The sequence below is a fragment of the Vitis riparia genome, chromosome 4, assembly GCF_004353265.1.
Source record: "Vitis riparia cultivar Riparia Gloire de Montpellier isolate 1030 chromosome 4, EGFV_Vit.rip_1.0, whole genome shotgun sequence".
Lineage (NCBI taxonomy): Eukaryota > Viridiplantae > Streptophyta > Magnoliopsida > Vitales > Vitaceae > Vitis > Vitis riparia.
In genome coordinates, this window is record NC_048434.1 from 3,929,450 (window position 1) to 3,951,744 (window position 22,295).

At 31.0% G+C, this 22,295-nt stretch overlaps 1 protein-coding gene across 2 annotated transcripts; it reads left to right on the forward strand.

Moving 5' to 3' along the window:
* Window positions 1-11,296: 11,296 nt before the first annotated feature.
* LOC117912632 (E3 ubiquitin-protein ligase At1g63170) lies at window positions 11,297-21,933 on the forward strand. 2 transcript variants are annotated; one of them, XM_034827320.1, is made up of 5 exons: window positions 11,297-11,531; window positions 12,851-13,752; window positions 17,560-17,685; window positions 17,774-18,065; window positions 21,405-21,933. In XM_034827320.1, the coding sequence occupies exons 2-5, from the start codon at window positions 13,088-13,090 to the stop codon at window positions 21,585-21,587; spliced, it is 1,266 nt and encodes a 421-aa protein (XP_034683211.1). In that variant the 5' UTR covers window positions 11,297-11,531; window positions 12,851-13,087; the 3' UTR covers window positions 21,588-21,933. The 2 variants fall into 2 exon arrangements, with proteins under 2 accessions (XP_034683211.1, XP_034683210.1); XM_034827319.1 differs by having other exon boundaries at window positions 12,900-13,752.
* The last annotated feature ends 362 nt before the right edge of the window (window positions 21,934-22,295 follow it).

The window sequence follows — 22,295 nt, forward strand, 5'->3', positions numbered from 1 at the left end:
CCCAAGATCTTCTACTCGATGACTCGAACTACAGTCTTAGCACTTCAAAATGTGGGTAATGAAAGGGAGGAAACTTTGTCTCTTTCTCTTTAGAGGTAGAAGAAGATTAACTGAAAATCATTCTGTTAGAAAACCTTAACCCTTAAGAGGATATTTATAGGGTTGCTCATTAGGCTTAAGTGACTTAAGTTCATCAAGGCTTATGTTATTTAATCTAGCCCAAAATGAGTTCTAATTGATTAATTAACCACATGGGTCATCTAATTAATCAATTAGTCCAATCCAAATACCTTATTCACTATTCTGTGTGCAACCTTGCTTAGTTACCAAAACGTCCTTATGTGTAAGAGTAAACCTAAATTCAATCTAACTCTCATAAACCATGTCATCATGTTATATGAGTTCAAAGCAAGGACCACTGTGACCCATAAGAGTATTAGCTTCCTTAAAATCCAATTCTAAAGTTGATTCAACATTTCACTAAAGAGAATCAACTTCCTCTAGTGTCCTATGTAAATAACAACGAGACGAAACTTAAGTCTATGACCTACTATCCACTACATGCAAACTTTCCATAAATTAGTGTCCATAATCCAACAAGATAGTGTTATCACTTATCAAGATTATCTCTCTAATATTTGAGATACATGTTCCACTTATTATGTGATCAATTGACATATTCTACCTTATAAAGAGCTTATGTCAAATTCCACTTAAGGAATTATTATGACGCCACAAATTTCACTATCATATGTCTTTTGGATCTCACCAAATGAGACACACTATCTTAATCGCATGAAATATCATGATGTCTCTATTGAGAATACTTGTTGTCGCCAACCTCCGTCAATAGTGACAAAATCCTTAAGGATATATGACCACTTTAAGGTATCACCCATAGATCAAAGTCTCATATTAATTTTGGTCACAAACTCAATATCCACTTAAGGTTGAGAGTCCATACAGTATAGTAACTTAGTGAATCATGAAAACTAACAACCTTACATTATGATTCATCGTAAAGCTTGTCTAGTGTGCATCACATACATTAATGCACTCACCATGAGAAACTCATTTCGATGATCAAAACAAATCATCCTTCTAATTAGAATGTAATGCATTACAGTCAATATTGGATTGCCCAGATCTATGAACTGATTATGGACAACTTATCTGCTTACAAAGAACTCATAACTTATATCCTCTATGCAACTCCTAATATATTTAAGTCATGTATAATGTAAAATATATAGTCAAAATGCTCAAATCAATGTCAATACACCAAAGAGATAGTCAAGTTTGACTTTATTATATCATGTCTTGCTTTTAGGGATTCAATCCTAACAAACTTAGGGTACTAAACTAGATAGAGTAAGAAATATTTTAAGGGATTTTCATGTGTAAGCAAAAAAACAATAGGATCAATTTAACTAGAAGATAGAAACTTTAATATTGTAGAATGAAATCCTAGCTCGGGAGAATACGGAACTACTATAACAATTGTATGCTCATAAAGAATAAGAGTATCCTAAAGATGCATCAAATGAATTAAAAGTTAGAGTAGATTCTATGAGAGGAAAAAAATTTCATCACTTGGTCAAACATCTCATTGTCTTCCCTGAATTATAGATGCAAAGGTACCTATAAGATTTGTTTTCCATAAATTTAAAGCTTATAACAACTTAGAGGACCTGATCGACCACCTCATATGTTATTGTCAACTGATATCATTAGCTTAAGGAAATGATAAGGGTCCAACTCCGAAGGGTTAGGTTGGTTTAATAGTTAACCCAAGCTCAACCCAAATATATTTTTCTAAAATCGGGTTCAAATTAGGTTAGTAAATATATATTCAAGTTGATTGAGTTGATGAGCATTATATACGCTTAACTTTCATTTCTCTAAATATTTTACCCATTAACCTATATTTAATAACTAAAAGACTATAAATGACATTCATTTAACTGGAATTTTGAAACCTTTGCAAATCAATACATTGATATGTAAACTTATAATATTCAATTACTTAATCAATCCTAAAATTATAATATTCAATTACTTAATCAATCCATAATTACAACTTTATGCTACAATCAATAAAATGAATTAAATGCTCTAAAATAAATAAATAAAGTAGAATAAATGGCCATCAAGATTAAATGACATTTTCAAGTAATTTTCAAGTCAACAATTATACTCAGCCTAAAAATTATACCTTCAAACATATTTCAAAATGAATTTTCAATTCATAATCAATCATTCAAATAACGTATCATAATTAGAAGAAAAAGTAAGAATCTAATATTTTGTCAAAAAAATTTAAAACCTCGCAACTATATGTTTTTGATTTTTCTCACTAAGGAAATATATTCTAAATCAAATCAAATTAAATAAGGTTTAACGTTTTAGATTCTTTTATAATTTTTTTTCTTTCAAAAAGTTGATTTCATGAATAGCAAATAGAATTAAAACTTGCTTAAAATACTTTATCCATAATTGATTGATAAATGTTTACATATAATGAAAAACTTGTTTATTTCTATATTTTTTTAAAAAAAAAATTGTATGTTTTAAAAATATTATTATCTATTTAAAAAAACCGATTACATTTTTATTAAGATGTTAATATCATATTTTATAATATTTTCTATAATAGTATGATTATCTTTTAATAAAAATATAATTTATAATTTTATTATTATAAAAAAAATGCTATATTTTACCAAAAAATATTTTTTTTTAATTTATTTGTAATTGTAAAACTATTTTTAATTTTAATAAAACTTCAATTGAAATTTTCAATTGAATTTAATTGATATTTTCAGATTTTCTTTTAACAAAATCAAATAGACAAATTAATTTTAAAAATAAATAAAAGTATTTATCCAAAAAAACATTCTAATGTTTGTTATTCCAAAAATGCTTTTCAAAACAACTTCTCAATCACCATTACTTTAGAAAAAATAATAATAAAAAACAATTTTTAGTTCTTCAACTTGAAAACAGGTTTTTGAAAACAAGGCTTGAAAAATATGACCAAATAGACTTAGTTTTTGGCCTCTCTTTGGTCTTTACTAATTCAAGTATTTAAAAAATTCTGCTTGTATTTACAAAAAGGCATATCATGACAAACAGTGTTGAGTTGAAGAAGACTGTGGTCTAGTGGTAAAACAAAACATCGAAAAAACTAATTATTTTATTTGAAAAGTATGAAAATAATTGAGAAAAATAATTTTTGAGAATTGTTTTAAAAAATTATTATACAATGTTTTATATGATATTTTTTATATTTTGTATATTTTTAAATATTTTATTTTCAATATTTCTTCGTGTGAAAACCATTAAATTATGTTATAAAAATAAGATTTTGTGTGAAAAATATTTTTAAAAACAGCTTCAAAAATTATTTTTTATCTTTTATAAAATAAAAACCTATTTAGAAATTGGAAGGTTTTCAATCTCTTTCATATTTTTTTAGAATAACTAATGTCTATTTTCACATTCTTTATATTTATATAATTATTTTTTAGAAAATAATCTTAAAAGAAAGTGAAAACAACTTAATATTAAAAAAATCTATTTCTTGTTTTTTTTTTTTTTTGCTTTTGTTTTCTAAAAAACATTTTTTTCCTTAAGATTAATTTTCATTTTTCATTTTTCATTTTTTTTTCATTTTTTTAAAAAATGATACATTGTTTGATTGTGAAGTCTAAATTAATTTTGTTGCACTTGGCCCGAGATGCCAAGAGGGTTGCCCATAGATATATATATATTTTTTTTTTATATGTTGATTGAAAAGTTTGCCCCTATTATATATTTACCCTTTTTTGTTTAGGATTTGATTTTTAGAAAGTTTGGCCGCAATTAAGAGTTATTTTCGAAAGTTTCACCATTATAACTATTTTTTTTCATTCTGATTTGTAGATTGTTGAGTATTGATGGACTCTACGGGCATAAGGATCACATTGATCATCAAATCACATTAAAAATAGTCTTTTTTCTTTATTTTTAATTCGTGTGTGATTTGGTTAAGAAAGTAATGTTCTCCCACACCACATAAGTGAGGAAAGCAAAAAAAAATCCAATTTTAAATTTTAATAAACCCTACTGGTAGTTCAAAGTGCTAAATCAACCATTTAATTGCATTAATTGAACCATTAAGTACAAATTTGTCATCTTAAGATTTGATTGATATTAGTTCACAAGTCAATTCAAGTAGATATACTTGATTTTTTATTTTTTATTTGGAAGAATTACCCTTTAGGGTAGGCATAGAAAAAATATTCTTTAACCCAGGTGCAGCTTGGTCCCACAAGGACTCGTACCCATATGGGCCGTTGAAAACGCCGGAATGATGATCCCACCCAACGTTGTCGCAGCTGGCACATTCTGGATGATCCCACCGACCACAACCCCTGTCACGGGACCCTCAAATCAGCCACAACTCAGCCTAGATGACTAAAGCTCTTGTGCAGAAATTTGCAGACGACATCTCTAAATTTTTTGTTCCTTTGGTAAACATTAAAATGCCTTCTAGTTTCATTGATTTTCTTATGTCGGTATTAAAGAATAAAAAATGGAAAGAAGAAAAAACTCCAGCACTTTAGGTTATGATCTGAAACCGTCTCCACAAAGCTTGTATTTTTATGTGAATCTAACAAGAAATCCATTAAAGGTAAGATTTTTTTTATAAAAAAAAAAAAGACAAAAAAATAAAAATACGTCAGTTTGTGCAAATAAATAAATAAATAAATAATTTAAAATTTGGATTGAAGGAACGAAATGTTAATAATTTTAACAATGTAGATCTAAAATATTAGATCTGAAATATTGAAGGAGGTTTTGAGAAAGAAATTACATTTTTTTGTGTAAAATGTTTTTTTTTTTTTGAATTTTTTTTATATTATTTTGATCATATTCAAGATGTGTTTTTATTTTTAATTTATTTTTCAGGTGGGTTGTTTGATATGATTATTATTGATTTCCATTGAAAATGTTTGCACTTTAGTTTTGTTTTTGAGACTTGTTTGACATGACAGAAGAAAAAAATTTCTCAATTGTTTCGTGCTTGTTTGGAACCATTTTACTTGGGTATTTATGAACATATTTGGATTTTCATTGAAAACTAAAAATTATAATCAATTGAGACATATTTTATACAATAAAGAACAATATTTGTTGTATATTAGACATGTATATGCCAAAAAAAACCCACAACGGCCCAGTTTTATAAGAAATTTTAAAATTTTAAAATTTTACCTTATCGGAATATATCGTAATGTTATTGTATTTATATTATAATTATGGTGTATTTTTATTGTACATTTATATTTTTATATAAAAAAATTAATTTTATAGATTTTTTTTATACATCATTGGATTACCATCAGCAACTTCATGTATTGAAATTATAATAATGTATTTTCGTTGTCTTTTTATAATTTTGGTTTGCAATGATGCTTTATGATAGGAATACAACATGATAACCTAGAAATGCTAGTTCAATAAAAAATGAATTCAATATTTTGTCATTTTGGTATATTGTAATGTATCGTAATGTTAATATTTTTTCATTGTAACTATATTGCATTTGTATTGTACTTATACTTTATAATTGTCAGAAAGAAGATGTACTTCTTAATTGGTAAATGGACTTGAGAAATTTAGGGTAAATTGGTCTAATAAAAATGTTAAGCCTTCATAAGAATTATCAAATCTACCCACCATTTTCAGTAATTTTTTTTCCCAGCCTACCCTTAAGGGTAATTCTCTCTTTTTTTTTTTTTTTTTTTTTTTTTTTTTTTTTAAAGTTAAAATTGAATATTTTACCTTTTAAAAATAGTAAGATAGTGAATTGGTGATAACCAAATTTCGAATTTGGGTTATTGAAAATATATGATGAAATTTAAGTTATTGAATAAAAAATATAAATATATAAGATCGAGATATAAATAAATAGAATTAAGAAGCAAAATAATGAAACCAAATACAAACAAATAAGATCAACATACAAAGTATTCATACTTATACATGGTATAAAATAATAAAACTCATGTATAGAACAATAGAATTTGAGTTACATGTATGATCCATGATGTCTTTTTAGTTTTTAGTATATATCAAAAATTTATATTTTAATATAATGTTTGGTAAAACTTAATACTTATTAATTAATAAGTTAAGTTGACTTTAAGTTGAAATTTTCTTAATTTGTTAACTTAAAACTTATTATTTATTTTTAAGTATTAAAGTTGTTTGATAACACAAACTTAAAATTTATTTTAAGTTATTAATTTGATAGATTTACCCTCGTTAATTTTAATTGATATTTATCCTCATACATTTTAACTTATATTTATGTTTATGGATTTTTAAAACAATAAATTTATTTATAAAATATTTATATTTAAAGTATTATAGATATATAGAAGATAACCATAATTTATTTATTTATTTTTTTTATAAAAAATGAGTTGGAATCAAAATTCTAAAAATATATCATCAATATTGTGGGAAAATGAGGCAAAAAAAAAAAAAAAAAAGATTAAGAATAAATGAATTATTTTAACTTAATACTTAAAAGTTAAAAGTAACTTTAAGTTGCAATATTAAGCGACTTAAAGTATCGTAGATATATAGGATAACCTTAAAATATTTATTCTAAAAAAATGAGTCAAGAATGTGGAGTCATGGTTATTAAATATATTTTTATTTGATGTAGATAGGTAGATAAAAGAGTTTTGATATTAAGAATAAGTTAACTATTCTTACTTAATATTTAAAGTCATTTTTAACTTTAAATTATTTTACCAAATATGTTCAATTTACTTAATAACTTAAATTTAAGTTATTAAGTCAGTTTAAGTCATTAAGTTAATTTACTAAACACTCTTAATTATTTTTATCAATTATGTTTAGTCTATTCAATGACTTAAATTAAGTTACTAAGTCATATTAATTCATTATGTTGATTTAGAAAACACCCTCTAACTATTTTATCTTAAGTTTGTAGCTTTGTATCAAGATATGGGTTGTAAAATGTTAATATTATAAATTTTCTATTCTAGAGAATCAAAATTCTCATTCTTTCCTTTACCCTTTTATATTTATCAGATAAATTGATGAAAAATAAAACTTCCGATTATAAATGTCCAAAAATCTTGATTGAAATCATCAATGAAACTATGGATATAAGAATCATTATTTTCTTATAACGCAAAGAGCCTTGACATTCATTTCATTAAGAAAACTTGAAGATAAAAGACTTTTGTCTCTTCAGAATAATTGTATTTTTTTTTAAAAGAGAAATGAGGAAAAAATATTATTATCTATTTGGTTTTTAGGAAGAAAGAGTTTAGAGGGAGTGGAAAAAAAGAAAAAAAAAACCCTCAACCTCTTAGGTAATTTTAAAACTCTGGAAATATATTCTCTCATTTTCTCATATTTATTTTATTGGATTGGATCGGATCGGGTCAACCCACTTAAACACCCAAATCCAACTTCAACATAAATAAAAATGATATTGATAATAATATAATATATATATAAAATCATAACAAGTGCTAAAAAGTCTCTTTCCCTTTTTCTTTTTTTCTTTTTTCCTTTTTTTTTTTTTTTGAAGGAAAGGGAGGGTGGGGCCATGGCAGCAATGTTTTAAGACTTAAAGGCTGATATCTCCTTTTTCTTTTTTCCTTTATTATTGATTTTTTTTTTAATGAATATTTGAAATATTTGCCACTTTTTAAGGACGAAAATGTAGGTCTTGATTGATAGATATCATTGAATGGGTGGTTCTCTTCTCCAAGTAAAATATCAATGAAAAGTATCATTGAATGTTTAAATAATATATCATATTCATAGTAAAAAAAACAAAACAAAACTAGTCTAAGATATTTAGATTAAAGTGGACTCTCGTGTTGACTTGTGAAGTGTTATTGGGTCTGATCGGTGATCCTAAAAATGGCTTTTAATTTTAAAAGTATTTTTTTTAAAAAAAATTATATGTTTGATAAAATTTTTAAAAATCACTTATAATGTTAAAAAATTATTTATAATATTTTCTAAAAAAAAAAAAAATACTTGAACGTGTTTGATAGTATTTTTATAGGAAATATTTTTTCTAAAAGGGTTTTTAAGATAATTATTTATTAACTCTTTGATAATAATTTTAAGAATCACTTTTAATTTAATTTTTTTTAAATATATATATATATATATATATATATATATATATATATATATATATATATATATATATATGTTTGGTAAAATGTAGGAAATACTTTTAAAATTTTAAAAAATCAATTATAGTATTTTTTTAAAAAGTGATTTTCTTTAAAACACTTTTAAATAAAATATTTTCACTAAAAACACTTCATGATTAATGCAATTTTTCATATAAAATTCAAGAAAAAAATAGGATTATTTTATTAAAAAGAGTAATTGAAAACCGATTTTGAATTTTTTTTTATAAATTTATATTATTTACAACAAAAATACTTTGACCAACTTTTAATAGAAAACAATTTTTTTTTTTAAAAAAAAATCCATTGTTCTATTCAATTGTTTTTGTACAACATTTTCGATCAATAATTAAAATATAACAAATGTTTTTAAAACTTTTATATTATATATAATCCCTTCATACATAGAGAATATTATTTTTAATATTTGAGCTATTGAATAAAATTTTACTTTTTAAAATAATTGAGAATTAGTTTTAAGAATTATTATTATTATTATTATTATTATAGAAGAAAATTGTATTTAAATTTTATGAGGATATAATCGCCTTATTAGTTACGTGATCAAGTTATAATGTTACAGGGATAGTGCATATCACATAGTTTTTATTTAGAGTGTTTTTAGTGAAAGTGGGTGTTTAATAAATCAACTTAATAACCTAAAATGACTTAATAACTTAATTTAAGTCATTAAGTAAATTAAGTATGTTTGATAAAATAACTTAATAGTATGATTTAAAATAAAAAATAACTTTAATTAATAAGTAAAACCAATTAACTTATTTTTAAATTTATATTTTTATATTATTTTTTACTCCATTTAACCTAATTACCTACATGATCTCCTTTGTGACTCCACTTCATTGTTACTTATTCTCTTTTACCCTAATTGTAATTTATGATGATAAATATGTTAATTTGATGATTTAAAATATATTTTAAGTTAATTTTATCAAACAATCTTAATACTTAATATAAAAATTAAGTACTAAGTTTTAAGTTAATGACTTAAATATAATTTAACTTAAAAGTCAAATTAAGTTATTAAGTATTAAATTTTACCAAACACCCCCAAAGTGTTTTTTTTTAAGTGTTTTTACGAGCATTCATTTAAAAGCTAATTTGACAGTAATTTTAGGAAATGTTTATAATATTTTTTAACACTTAAAAATTTTTATCATTCAAATATTAAAAAAGACTAGAAACAAAAATCAATGCCTTTTAAAATCAACGTAAAAAACATTATAAGTGTTTTTATAAAAAACATTCCAAGTGATTTAAAATTTTTTTAAAGTATTTTTAAAATTTTACTAAATATTAAAAAAACATATTTTTTTTATAAATATTATTAAAATGCATCTTAAATCATACTAAATTTCTAATAATTTTTTAAAAACACTTTTTTTTTTTAAATATTAAGAGTGTCTTTGACACTCGTTACAAGAAGAGTTTCTAATATTTATAATACTTAAAAAAAAAAATTAAAGTGTTAAAAGACTAAACACATTTTAGAGTTACTGTCAAATGCACTTTAAGAGCATATTAGATAGTGATTTTATGAAATATTTATAATATTTTTAATATTTTAGAGAATATAATTTTTAAATATTAAAAAGAGTATAAATACTTCTTAAAATTATTATTAAACGTAGTTGAAAAAATAACGGAGTAATAAACATTGGTGTTAACTTTGTTTGTTGTTTTGGTTGACGTGTCAATAGTACACCCCATAGTTTTAATATGGTATTTGTAAATCAGTGGTGTTAATAAAATTTTAAAATCTTTGTAGACTTTTGGGGATAGTGTTACGTGGTCACCATTTATATCATGAAACAACGTCAAATCATCCTTGATTGCGTGATAAAATAGAAAAAGTAGTCATATAATTAATATTTTTTAATTTTTAATTTATAATAAAATATTTAATATTTAATAAATTTTGGACCTAAATGCACTTAATATCTTTTAGCATTTTATTTGTTTCACGTTTTTGTCCCCACGTTCAAAACCCAACACTTTGTAAAATTCATTTTATCCGATTTTTTATTTTTTATTTTTATTTTTTTTGCAATCCGGTTGGAACATTAGGTAGTAAAATCAACTTTAAATTAATAATTTTAACATTAAATTTCATAAATACTTTTCAAGATGTTGATTTTTCGTATGCAATCCTCATCAAGTATGAAAATGTCAAATTTCAATAATTGATTTTTATTTTTTTATTTTTTACATTTTAGCGTGTGCTTGATAAATTAACTTAATAACTTAATTTAAGTAATCAAGTAAATTAATTATGCTTAATAAAATAACTTAATGATATGATTTAAAGTAAAAAATAATTTCAAGTAGCTAATTTAGATTTTCAACTCCTTATTTATCTTAATTACTTCTGTTATTTCACGATCTCTATTATTATTCGACTTCTTTATCCTAATTATAATCTATAAAGATAAATATTTTAATTTAATTATTTATAATAAAATTTAAGTTAATATTATTAAACGACCTTAATACTTTAAAATAAAAAAAATAAGTAATAAGTTTTAAATAAACAATTTAAATATAATTTATCTTAAAGTCAATTTAAGTTATTAAATATTAAGTTTTACTGAATACTCCGTATTCTTAACTTAATAAATTATTCATCAACTATTTAACAAATATCGGAGACAAAATATCATTTTTTTAATAAATTTTAAGGATAAAGTATTGAATTTTAAATATGGGATAAAATAAAAATATCGCTATTTCATACTAAAAATTTATATATTTAAATCTTTTTATTAAAATTAGGATTTCTATTTTAATTTTCAAGTTAAAAATAAAAAAACAAAAAAATTATATTAGTACTCAAGCTATTTGATACTGAATAAAAATTATAGCTTTATAAAAGTAAAGTGATTGTCTGATCGGGACTAGAGAAAATTCTCAAATCTACAAATTTTCATGGAAAAGTAGTTTGAATGCAAAATGATATGTGTGTGGGAGTCAAACACAGGGGTATATTATTGAATTATTACTATTTAGTATATTATCAAACCTGAAACGAAGGGCGAGAGATTGTTCTCCTCTCTCTCTCTATCCTCTCTCTCTCTCTATCTGATATATATTCCCAGACGATGCCTTGAAGCAACGGAGCTCTAAAGTTGACGCCATTTGCCTAAAAAAAAATCCCCAAAAATAAAAAAATCCAAAAAATTATTACAAAAAAAGCACTGAATCAAATCAGAACTACAGACTACGGAACCTCGCCGATTCTTCTCCCAATTGCTACCTCAATTGCCGCTGGTCAGTCCTCTCTCTAATTACTCATTTATATATGTCTTTATTGGCGAATCTTTATGTCGGTTTATTGTTTTGGGGGGAGTTCGTAGCGTTAATTGAAGCTTTTGTTGGTGGGTTCGTTGAGTTTTGATCCGTCTTGAAGAGGGCCATGGGGTTTGAATCTGTGGTCTGTTTCGTTGCTGGGAAACCTAAAGAAAACGGAAGAAAATTTTGGGGTTTTGTTGTTTTCTGGATTAACGTAGTCAAAGAGTTAACTCAGGAAGGATTGATAGTATTAGGCTCAGTTCGGTGAAATTATTTATTTATTTATTTTTATTGGGCATCGCCGCATCAGATAATGGAAAAATCTAAGATTCAGAGTGCGATTTTCTTTTATTTTTCGCAAATTTCTCGGGAGGTAATTGAGGGGGCTAGGGTTTTGATTGTTTTTTTAAGACAGTGGACGGTTGTTCTGAAATTGCCGTCTCTTTGGGTGCTGAGAGAAACTTTGATGGTGGAAAATAAACGAATCTTTTTGAGGTTAAGAAACCGTATAAAATCAACTTAACAAGGCCAAGGAAAATAAAGTTTGATTTTCCTTTACCTTTGAATACTTTCTGAGTTTCCAAGTTGAGGATTTAGGTTTCCACTGCCGAATCTACCATCTGTAAATTGTCAAATTGTCCCCTTGTCACTGTTATTTTTGTTTGCATTATTATTATTATTGTTGTTGTTGTTCTTATTATTTTTTTAAGGAAAATGGTGGAATGTTTGATTATTGATTGGGTGCTATGCTGAGCGTTGCTTACAGTCTGGTTGCTATGAAAACTGAGTAAAATGAAAGAAACTTAAGCTTTGAATGGTTTGCTTTAGGCTGTTTCAAACTCACCTCAATTAAGCAAAGTAGTTGTGCCAGTCACAGTTAAGTGGGGATTTCTCTCCAAGTCTAATAAAAGGAAAAGGAAAAATATAAGATTCAAAGCAGATTAGGGTTTGGTTCCTGCACAAAAGAAAGAACTAGGTCGGGTTTATGGCTACATTTTATGTTATCTAAGGGATGGTATTTCATTTTTTCATATGTATGGACAGTTATGAAATTATGGGTAGTAGTGTTGATTTAATCAAAGTATCCTCAAGTGCCTTTATTTATTTATTTTCTTATTGCTGGCTTATTCTGAAGCGCTAGCTATCATATTATAGAATTTGCTGAAACTTATCCCTGATGCATATTCTATTAACCCTCCATTTGTTTGCATACAAATTGAGGAAAGAAAAGAATATAAAGTTTTGAATCTTTTTTTTTTTCTTTTAATATTGTCAATTTGTCATGGTTTTATGTTCAGAAAGGTGAAAGAAGAAAATAATCATTCTGACATTGCTTCATCTTATCAGAATTTTGACTGTTAATTTCTCCACATCTTGTGGCCTCAAGTAATTTTAAGTTGGCAAGTATGAGACAGTGAATGCAGAATACAAGTTCAACCTTTATTTGGGCACAGTTGAAAAGCAGATGTGAAGACGGTGTTCTTATTTTAATCTTCCTATGCTTCCCTTGCTTCCTATTTGTTTGGCGGACTTAGATGGCCATTCCCTCACTGGAACTACATAGTAAAAGTCAAAGTGATATTTACCCATTATTAATGGAGCAACCAGGAAATCAAATTGATACTGAGCATGTCATTGACATAACTAGGAGTGGTGATGCTTCCTCATCTAATTCATCCAATGATGGACCTTCAACGAGCTTGGACCTGTTGCAGCATGACGATAGACCTGCAAGTAGTGCGAGGGTCCCTATTTCTCAACCTTCATTTTCTTCCTCCAATGTATCAAACTCCAGAAATTCCTTCAGAAGGAGAGCAGATGCCCGCCGTCGTAGGAGTCCATTGAATTCTGGGTTATGGATTTCTATCGAACTAGCTCTGACTGTGAGTCAGATTATTGCATCTATTGTTGTTTTATCTTTGTCACGGCATGAGCACCCACATGCTCCATTGTTTATATGGATTGTGGGATATGCATCTGGATGTGTTGCGACCCTCCCTATTCTCTATTGGCGTTTTCGTCATCGCAACCAGGGTCATGAGCAAGAGTCAGCTCAATCACGGCAGGTTTCTTTTCACAGCAACCTCCCTGGAGGACCTACCTTTTCCCTTTCAGTTACTGGCACCTCAGAAGAAGAAGATCGCCAACCCTCTGTTCCAGCCACGAGAAACAGTCAAAGTGTAAGGAGATTAAGTGCAAGGTATGAATTTGTGGTGTTGCTGTTGTTGTTAAGCAGATTGCGTTTATGTTATCATTTTGCAGCAATTGCCATGTTGTCCTTCTTCAATCAAGAATATTTCTATTATTCTTTGTTGAACTATTTGTTTTGCTCTGAGTCACCATGCTGTTTCAAAAAACTTGTTTTGGTTAATCAATTTGCTTCTCAGCAGTTGAAGCTTCTCGTAGATCATCGTTGTAGCTATAGCACTCTGATTAGTAACAACAGATCCATGGTGAATTTGATGATCTAGTAGTTAACTTAAGAAAGCACCATATCTGAATTCCATGAGTGTTTTAGATTTTAGGTCCATATGACCTTGCTATATTGTTGTTTCATTGTTTTTATTTTTATTTGTTATTTTTTTTATTTATCAGAAATAATGATTTCATTGTATTGTGAATCAAAAAGTACAAAAAGGATGAGGTATCCTTCAAAGAAGAAACAGAATAAAACAGAGGAGTTCCCCTAAAGGAACCTGAAAGAAAAACCAATATAAAAATTGAAGATACAACTTAAGGAGAGGCAAAATCCCCTAAGAAAACCTCAAAATAGAGGCATTTCATTCTTAGCCAAAGAATTTGCTAACTGTTTTGTTGAGTGTGGAATTCATAAAAATGAAACACCCCAACTCTGTGGACAGGCAAGATATTCTTCGCAACAATGAGCTCAAATACCTAGGACCTCTTTTTCTCTGAGATACCCATTCCTGCATAAAGAAGTTGCTGCAACCTAACTAAAGCATATGCCTTGGCCAAATATTCCAACAGTGCTAGTACCTCGATCTCTATAACTAGTCCTACCTCACATGCATGAAAAAAAATTCCCAGTAAAAACAAAAATTGAAGATGAGCTTTAGGTGGCCTAACAAGGGGAACTTACCCAGAATGCACTACTATGAATATAATGAACCTCATCTTGTCAGAAGAAGAAACTCTTCAATCCAATAACTCTTAAGGAGTGCTTAAGAATTCTGAAGAAATCAAACCCATAGGGAGGAGAAGAAATGCAGTATACCCTGAACTGACTCTAAATGCCTCCATCTATCTTCAAATTCCTGATACTTTTGTCTAGTTAGATAGATCATCCATAGTAGAGGCTTGTCACCACACCCTAAAGCACCCTGCTTCTAGCATTGCCACCAAACTTTTGGAAAGTAGATCTCTATCACATCTCTACCTCTCTTGGACTTACCCAAGCCAAGCCTGCAAGGACGAAAGTCGGTCTTAACTCCATCTTTGCTGGTCAATTAAGGACAAGGTGATTGGTTGTCTCTTTACTGCTCAATGCATAAGGCGTTGCTCAGACTAAGGGCTCTATAAGGCCTCCTCTGTTGTAAAGATAATTGGTATTAACCTTTTTGTTAGCCACAAGGCAAGTGAAGGCTCTAACCTTCGATTTTTATTTGTAAACGGACAAAATGCTAAAAAAACAGTAAGCCTTTGGCTATTTCTTTTTCTTATTTTATTTTATTTTATTTATTCTTTCTTTTACCTTTCTATCCCCACCCTCAAATGTCCTGTAACAATTATAGATGTGCAAAATTCATTTTACATTGACTTCCTTCCACCTTGTGGGGTTAGTTTCGACAAGTCCTTTGAATTTTAAAACAAGGAAGCACAATGCTATATTGGCCTGATCAAGTAAAGCTGGGTAAAACATTGTGCAGTGGGTGTCATACGGTGATCTGGAAAAAACTTGGTCAGTTCTTCATATGCTAGAGGAATCATATTCTAATGTAATACCGTCTTGACTATGTTATAGCATTTTTTTGTCAGATTGGTTTTTGGCATTCTTGTCCATCTTTGAACAGTGGAGAATAAATTATTACAGACTACTTTAATCCCCTCTCCGTAACTCCAACAATAACTAGACAACAAGGACACATAGCAAACTAGCAACAATAAGAGAAATCCACTACCTATAAAATTTCAAGCACTTCTTTCTCTAGTCGATATCGGATCTAACAATCCCTCTTCGCCTCTCACCCCCACCATCTCGCCCCTGGTAGGCATGAAGTTCTCATCATGTTCAATGGGATTACATGGTTAGATAAACTCCTACATTTGACTATGGATTGATTTTGATATCATCTGTAACAACTTGCATCTCCCATGTAGATATTGTTTGCTTTTGGCCAAGACCTTTGCGATTGTAAAACTAGTCTACATTGTTAAGAGGAGCCCATTGCATAAAAGTTGTTAGAAACTTCTCCCTTTAGCTAATATGGGATCTCACAATTCCAATCATAAAAGTTTTAAAATTCTGTACTTCCCAACAACATTTTTTTTTTTTGATCAGAAACGAAGAAGAATATATTAATAGAAGAAAAGATACAAGAGAAAGAAAAGTTACAAAAGAAAGAGAAGTAAGCAAGCGAAGGATGAGAGGTCCTTCCTACACAAACTGAACAAAGGATAAAACTCCCAACAATAGAACTCTAAAAACAAAGAGAAACCCCAACAAACTTCAAACTTTTGAGGCGGCAAACCAAGAGGGAAACTTCCCAACAACATTTGAAGTCTTGACATGTGAAATGGGAAACTTCCCCATGAGGGAGGGGGTATGTTTTTCTTCTTAAGATAAGGAGGGCACTCAGAACAGGGTCTTGATGCATTTTATCCAAGAGGGACACTTTTAAGCACTCTTAGGTTGTACAGGCTTTGAAGTCATTAAGGGTCTTTATAACGAGGTTCGGATCTTGGCAAACATATTGGCCATGTCAAGAAGAGCAATATGAAGCTATGGGTAGGTATGTGATTCATGATGATTGTTTATTTTTCAAGGTCATGTCTCTTGGACTATTTATGAGGAAGTAAGCCAGCACATGGTTTCCTTTTGGAGGTCTTGGTGGTCATTTTAACTCGTAATATCATGGCTGCACTTGTAAAATACAGTTGCAATCGTTGGCTTTTGATAGACAGTTGAAATTGCTGACCATTTTAATTGAATGTTGAATGTGCTTTAAAAAAGGTGTTGAAGTACTTAACTCCTTGTTACTAATGCTCCAGGATAAAATGCATTTATTTGGTGGATGGGCGGAGATGGTGCATTTGTGTCGAGTTTCTGTTGTTACAGAGCTAACTGATAAGTTGATAACAAATCCAACATTTTAAAAAATTGTGTATGCCCATTATGTACTGCATTGTGATATGAGTCCACCTTTTGGTTATTGAATGTGCTTTAGGACCGAAACTGATCAGATTCTTCTTGCTGAGGGGAGGTTCCAATGGAATTCTCTTTGCAAAGCCAACTTCTTGAACATGATAGGATCTTCCTGACAAAATTGGAGGATCTGATGTTATGCATATTCTTTGAAAATCAGATTTGGGCTCAACCTTTTGCTTTCAACTCCAGATATTTCATGAATAGTATTTTGAAAGTATTGAACCAACATCTTCTTGAACAGAGAGGTTCAATGATTGCTTCAACCTTAATTTCTTGATCTGTTGATGGTGGGTTATAATTGTCAAATGTTAAAAAAGAAGGTTTCTTAAAAGCTCAATCAATTCTCTGCCTATTGGAAACGAAAAATATATCGATACTCAGTCTTCACTAAGCCTCAATGAGCTGTTTGGAACAACTATTATTCTGATGAGGAGCACTGCCATTGTTTTTCATTTGACATACTGTCTCTGGCCATTTGCCCCTAATTGTACATATGTGTGTGTTTGTGTGCATGCATCCTATAAAAGCTTAACTTGTTCTCCTGTTAGTTACAAGATATCTCGAGTTAAACAAGAACTACAACCATAATACTTAAGGAGTAGGTTTTTGTCTCCCTGGCAGACTAAAGGTTCTGGTGGAATACTTCAAGATGGCTCTGGATTGCTTCTTTGCTGTTTGGTTTGTGGTAGGAAATGTGTGGATCTTTGGAGGGCACTCCTCATCCTCTGAGGCTCCCAACTTGTACAGGTATTGTTTAGTACCATTTATCACATTTTGTCATTTCCATTATTTCCTTCTGCGAGAACTCAACCTATTCTTTGCATTTCCTCATCAGGTTATGTATAGTCTTTCTTACCTTTAGCTGTATCGGATATGCCATGCCGTTCATTCTATGTGCTACAATCTGCTGCTGCCTCCCTTGTATAATTTCCATCCTTGGCTTTAGAGAGGATCTGACACAGACTAGAGGAGCCACATCAGAATCAATAAATGCTCTTCCAACCTACAAGTTCAAGCTGAAAAAAAATAGAAATGGTGATGATAGAGAAGGTAATTCAGGTGCAGGTGAAGGTGGGGTTGTAGCAGCAGGAACAGAAAGGGAGCGGGTGATCTCTGGAGAAGATGCAGTAAGTCTGTAGATTTTCTTCATGAGTTCTCCACCATGAGCCTCCTTGGTTCATTGTTAACTCTTTGCATTGTGCCACATCACTGTTGGGAGGGCTTGTGCAGTGTATTTTTGCCAAAAAAGCCACTGTTTCGATGTAACTCAGTTGTTATACCATAGCCCTCCATAACTTGATACTGCACACTGTGATCAGTGATACAACTGAACTAAAGAAGTTCATACTATGCTTTGCCCATTTTGCATGCCTTGTTCTGTATTTTGTAGCTTACGATGATGAGGGAAGGGTTGGTAAAACCAAACTCCTCATTGGATGAAAGGTTCCTAGTCTTCACGGGGTCAACTGAAATTTCATTCTGGTTTGAACCCACAAGGTGTTTCTAACCTGATTTTTTTTTTTTGATAAGTAAAAGAAGTATATTAAACGAAAAGAGGAAACACCAAAAACCGGTGCCCTCTAAGTATACAGGGAGTATACACACCACCTTCCCTAACTAGGAGCCTATCCAGTCTACAAAACTTACAAGAGAAGAATGACTCTCTGCTAGGGAACCCTTGACCTAAAACCAAAGATTACATACAAAAGAATATTTCAACCTTTGAAGCGAAAGGTCCTCATCCCCAAACGCTAACCTATTTCTCTCATTCCAAACTGACCAAAAAATACATAAAGGCGCCATTTGCCAAGCCTTCTTGCGTCTTTTTCCCACAAACCCTCCATTCCACCCAAGAAGGGTTGTCTTCACTGTACACGAGAGAGTCCAAGATATTCCAAAAAGAGAGAAAAGGAGGTTCCATAGGACCCGCGTCTTGACACAATGCAGTAGGAGATGATCCACTGTTTCTTCTTCAGATAGACAGAGAAAGCACCTATTTGCCAAAGAGAACCCTCTCCTTTGAAGTTGCTCTTGTGTTAAAACTTTACCTCAAGAAGCCTCCCAAGCAAAGAAAGCTACCTTGGGAGGCACTCTTGCCCTCCAAATTCTTTCACTAGGGAACAAAGAAAGGCCCCCCGGCTCCATCATAGAATAAAGGGATCTAACTGAGAAAGCCCCATCATTTGAAGCTGTCCATATCACTCTATCTTCCTCCTCCCTTTGAACCCTGAAAGCTTGGATCTTCTGCAACAACCGCTCCACCAAATCAATCTCCCAATCGTTAAACGCCCTTGCAAAGAGAGGAGTCCAACCAATCCCATCACCAACAGGATTCCACACCTCCGAAACCCAAGCATTCTTCGACATGGACATGGAAAAAAGAGATGGGAAGGACTCACAAAGAGGCCCATCACCACACCACTTGTCTTTCCAAAATTTCACTCTTTGCCCATTACCCAAATGGAAAGCTACCCTGCCATCAAACAACCCCCACTTCTTCCTAATTGCTTTCCAAAGCCCAACTCTGTTTCTTCCCATCACATCTCGAGTACACCAGCCCCCCTCCTCTACGCCATACTTGAGGCTAATTACACTCCTCCACAACGCATCTCTCTCATTAGCAAACCTCCAATTCCACTTACACAAAAGGGCGTTATTCATCAAAGATAAATTTCTCACCCCTAGTCCACCTTTTCTTTTCTCCAAGCATACCAAGTTCCATCTTACAAGGTGAGGTTTATGGGCTAAAGTTCCCCCACCCCACAGAAAATCCCTCTGAATTTTCTCCAATCTCAACCTCACTTTTCTAGGCAAATGAAAGAGAGACATCAAATAAATAGGCATACTGGACATAGTGCTTCTAATTAGGGTGAGTCTTCCCCCTTTAGATATGTACTGCCTCTTCCACATAGCAAGCCTTCTACGAAAACGCTCTTCAACCCCATCCCACACCGCCAAAGAGTTGAAAGCTGCCCCTAGGGGCATTTCCAAATAACTAGAAGGAATCCCTCCCACTTTACACCCCAACTCCAAAGCCAAACCCTCTATATTTAGCACCCTTCCAACCGGGATCATCTCACTCTTCTCTAAGTTAATCCTCAAACCCGAACACGCCTCAAACCACATGAGAAGCCAACTTAGATAAGTCATCTCGTCTGAAGACTCCTCACAAAAAACCAACGTATCATCCGCAAACAACAAATGCGATATATGCTTCCCCTCACCCCTCCCACCACTCACCTTCCACCCAGATAAGTAGCCCCCCCTAATAGCCCTTCTCATCATACTACTAAAAACCTCCATGGTGATCACAAACAAATAAGGGGAAAGGGGATCTCCTTGTCTTAGCCCCCTCGTGCTTTGGAAAAAACCGGATGGAGACCCATTAACTAACACAGAGAATTTCACTGTGGAGATACACCAATCAATCCACTTTATCCATCTCTCTCCAAACCCCATCTCTTTAAGAACAGCCAACAAAAAGCTCCAGCTAACACGGTCATAAGCCTTCTCTATATCCAACTTGCATAACACCCCTCCCACATTGTCTTTCAATCTTGAGTCCACAGCCTCGCTTGCAATCAGCACTGCATCCAAAATCTGTCTATCCTCCACAAAGGCATTTTGAGACTCTGAGATCACTTTTCCCATCACCTTTTTAATTCTATTGGCCAACACCTTGGCCAGCAACTTGTAGAGGTTGCCTACAAGGCTGATGGGCCTGAAATCTTTCAAATCTTCAGCTCCTCCCCTCTTTGGGACTAGTACAAGGAATGTTGCATTTAGAGATTTTACAAATCTGCCCCTCTCATGAAATTCCTTGAAGAAGCCCATTATTTCAGCCTTTACTAAATCCCAATTGAACAACCAGAAGGCCATGGTGAAGCCATCCGGGCCGGGGGCTTTATCCTTGCCTAGATCTGAAAGTGCCGCGAACACCTCCCCTTCCGTAAAGGGAATTTCTAACCTGATGCTTAGGTTGCTATTGGTTTTTGGAAAGTAATAGGGATAAGGAAGAAGAAATCTGGTTTAGTTTGTCTGGGAAAATGCAAAGAAAAATGAAATACAATGGAAGTTTTAAAACTTACACATTTTAAAAATCTTAATCTTTTAAAAATTGGAGAACCATGGTAAAAGAAAGTAGCAAGTTTAAATTATTTTTTCCTTCGCTTTTACTTTCCTTCCTTTTCCCCTCATTTTCTTAGCTTCATACTTCCTCTCCAACTTTCCATGCCCCATGGAGGACCATTGGTAAATAGAGGTGAGAACATGGCATTTCTTGCCTGCTCTGTGCCAGCCATTTGAGAATTGGTTAACCTGGACTTGCTACCAATAGGTTGGTTTGGAAGAGACTGAAATTTCTATATCTCAAGTAGCCCTGGTCGATCATTGTCGGTCTATTACAGCGTTTAATTAAACATGCAAAAACCATGCTAGTCCCATAAATGACAAATTTGTTTGTACAGGTATGCTGTATTTGCTTGGCAAAGTATGCAAACAACGACGAGCTTCGGGAGCTGCCATGTTCTCACTTCTTCCACAAGGAGTGTGTGGATAAATGGCTGAAGATCAATGCTCTGTGTCCCCTCTGCAAGCGTGAGATCGGTGAGAGCTTTTTAGGTTCACTCTCAGGGTTAAGTATCAACTAGTAAAAGAGAGGGTGAGAATGGTGGTGTGGGTGAAAGGCTCAGGTAGAGCAAATATGTTTACTTGACAAGTATATGTCACCCCCCTTTTTTTTTCAAGTATATGTGCATCACATATGGTATGTATGAATTGGTGCTTCTGGTACTTTTAGGTTTCGTTCTTCTGATGGTGGATGAATGAATGACCACTTAAAATTCATTCATGGATTTTTTTTTTTTTTTGGTGGTTGATGTTTCTAGGTTAAGAAAAGTTGTAAGATACTTGTTATACCAGGCAAGTGCCTTTTGACAGTCTGTTATATACCAAAATTTGTTCAATAACACACCCCATCAGGTGCTGCACATCATGTAATTGGAGTAGAAAGTTGCAGATTTGGCTTTTATCAAGCTTCAAAAGCATAAAATATCCCACAGGTGTATGTGATATTGTGATTTTGGTTGGAAACTAACAATGATTTTAAAGAGTTTGTTCGTCGCCCACTTTAGAGTTTTTTGACAGTGATTTTAGAAAACACTAATGGCATAAAACAGTGCTTTTGGGAAGATCGGGTGTTCAACAAAATTTAGAAAATGTTTTTAAAAAATTAGTTGTAATGTTTAGAAATTGTTTTAGGTGGTGTTTGTTTTTTTACTTAATTCTAAATAGAACCTTAATACTTAATAGTATTAAATATTAGATTGTTTGTTTTTGTAGTATTTTATTTCTATTAA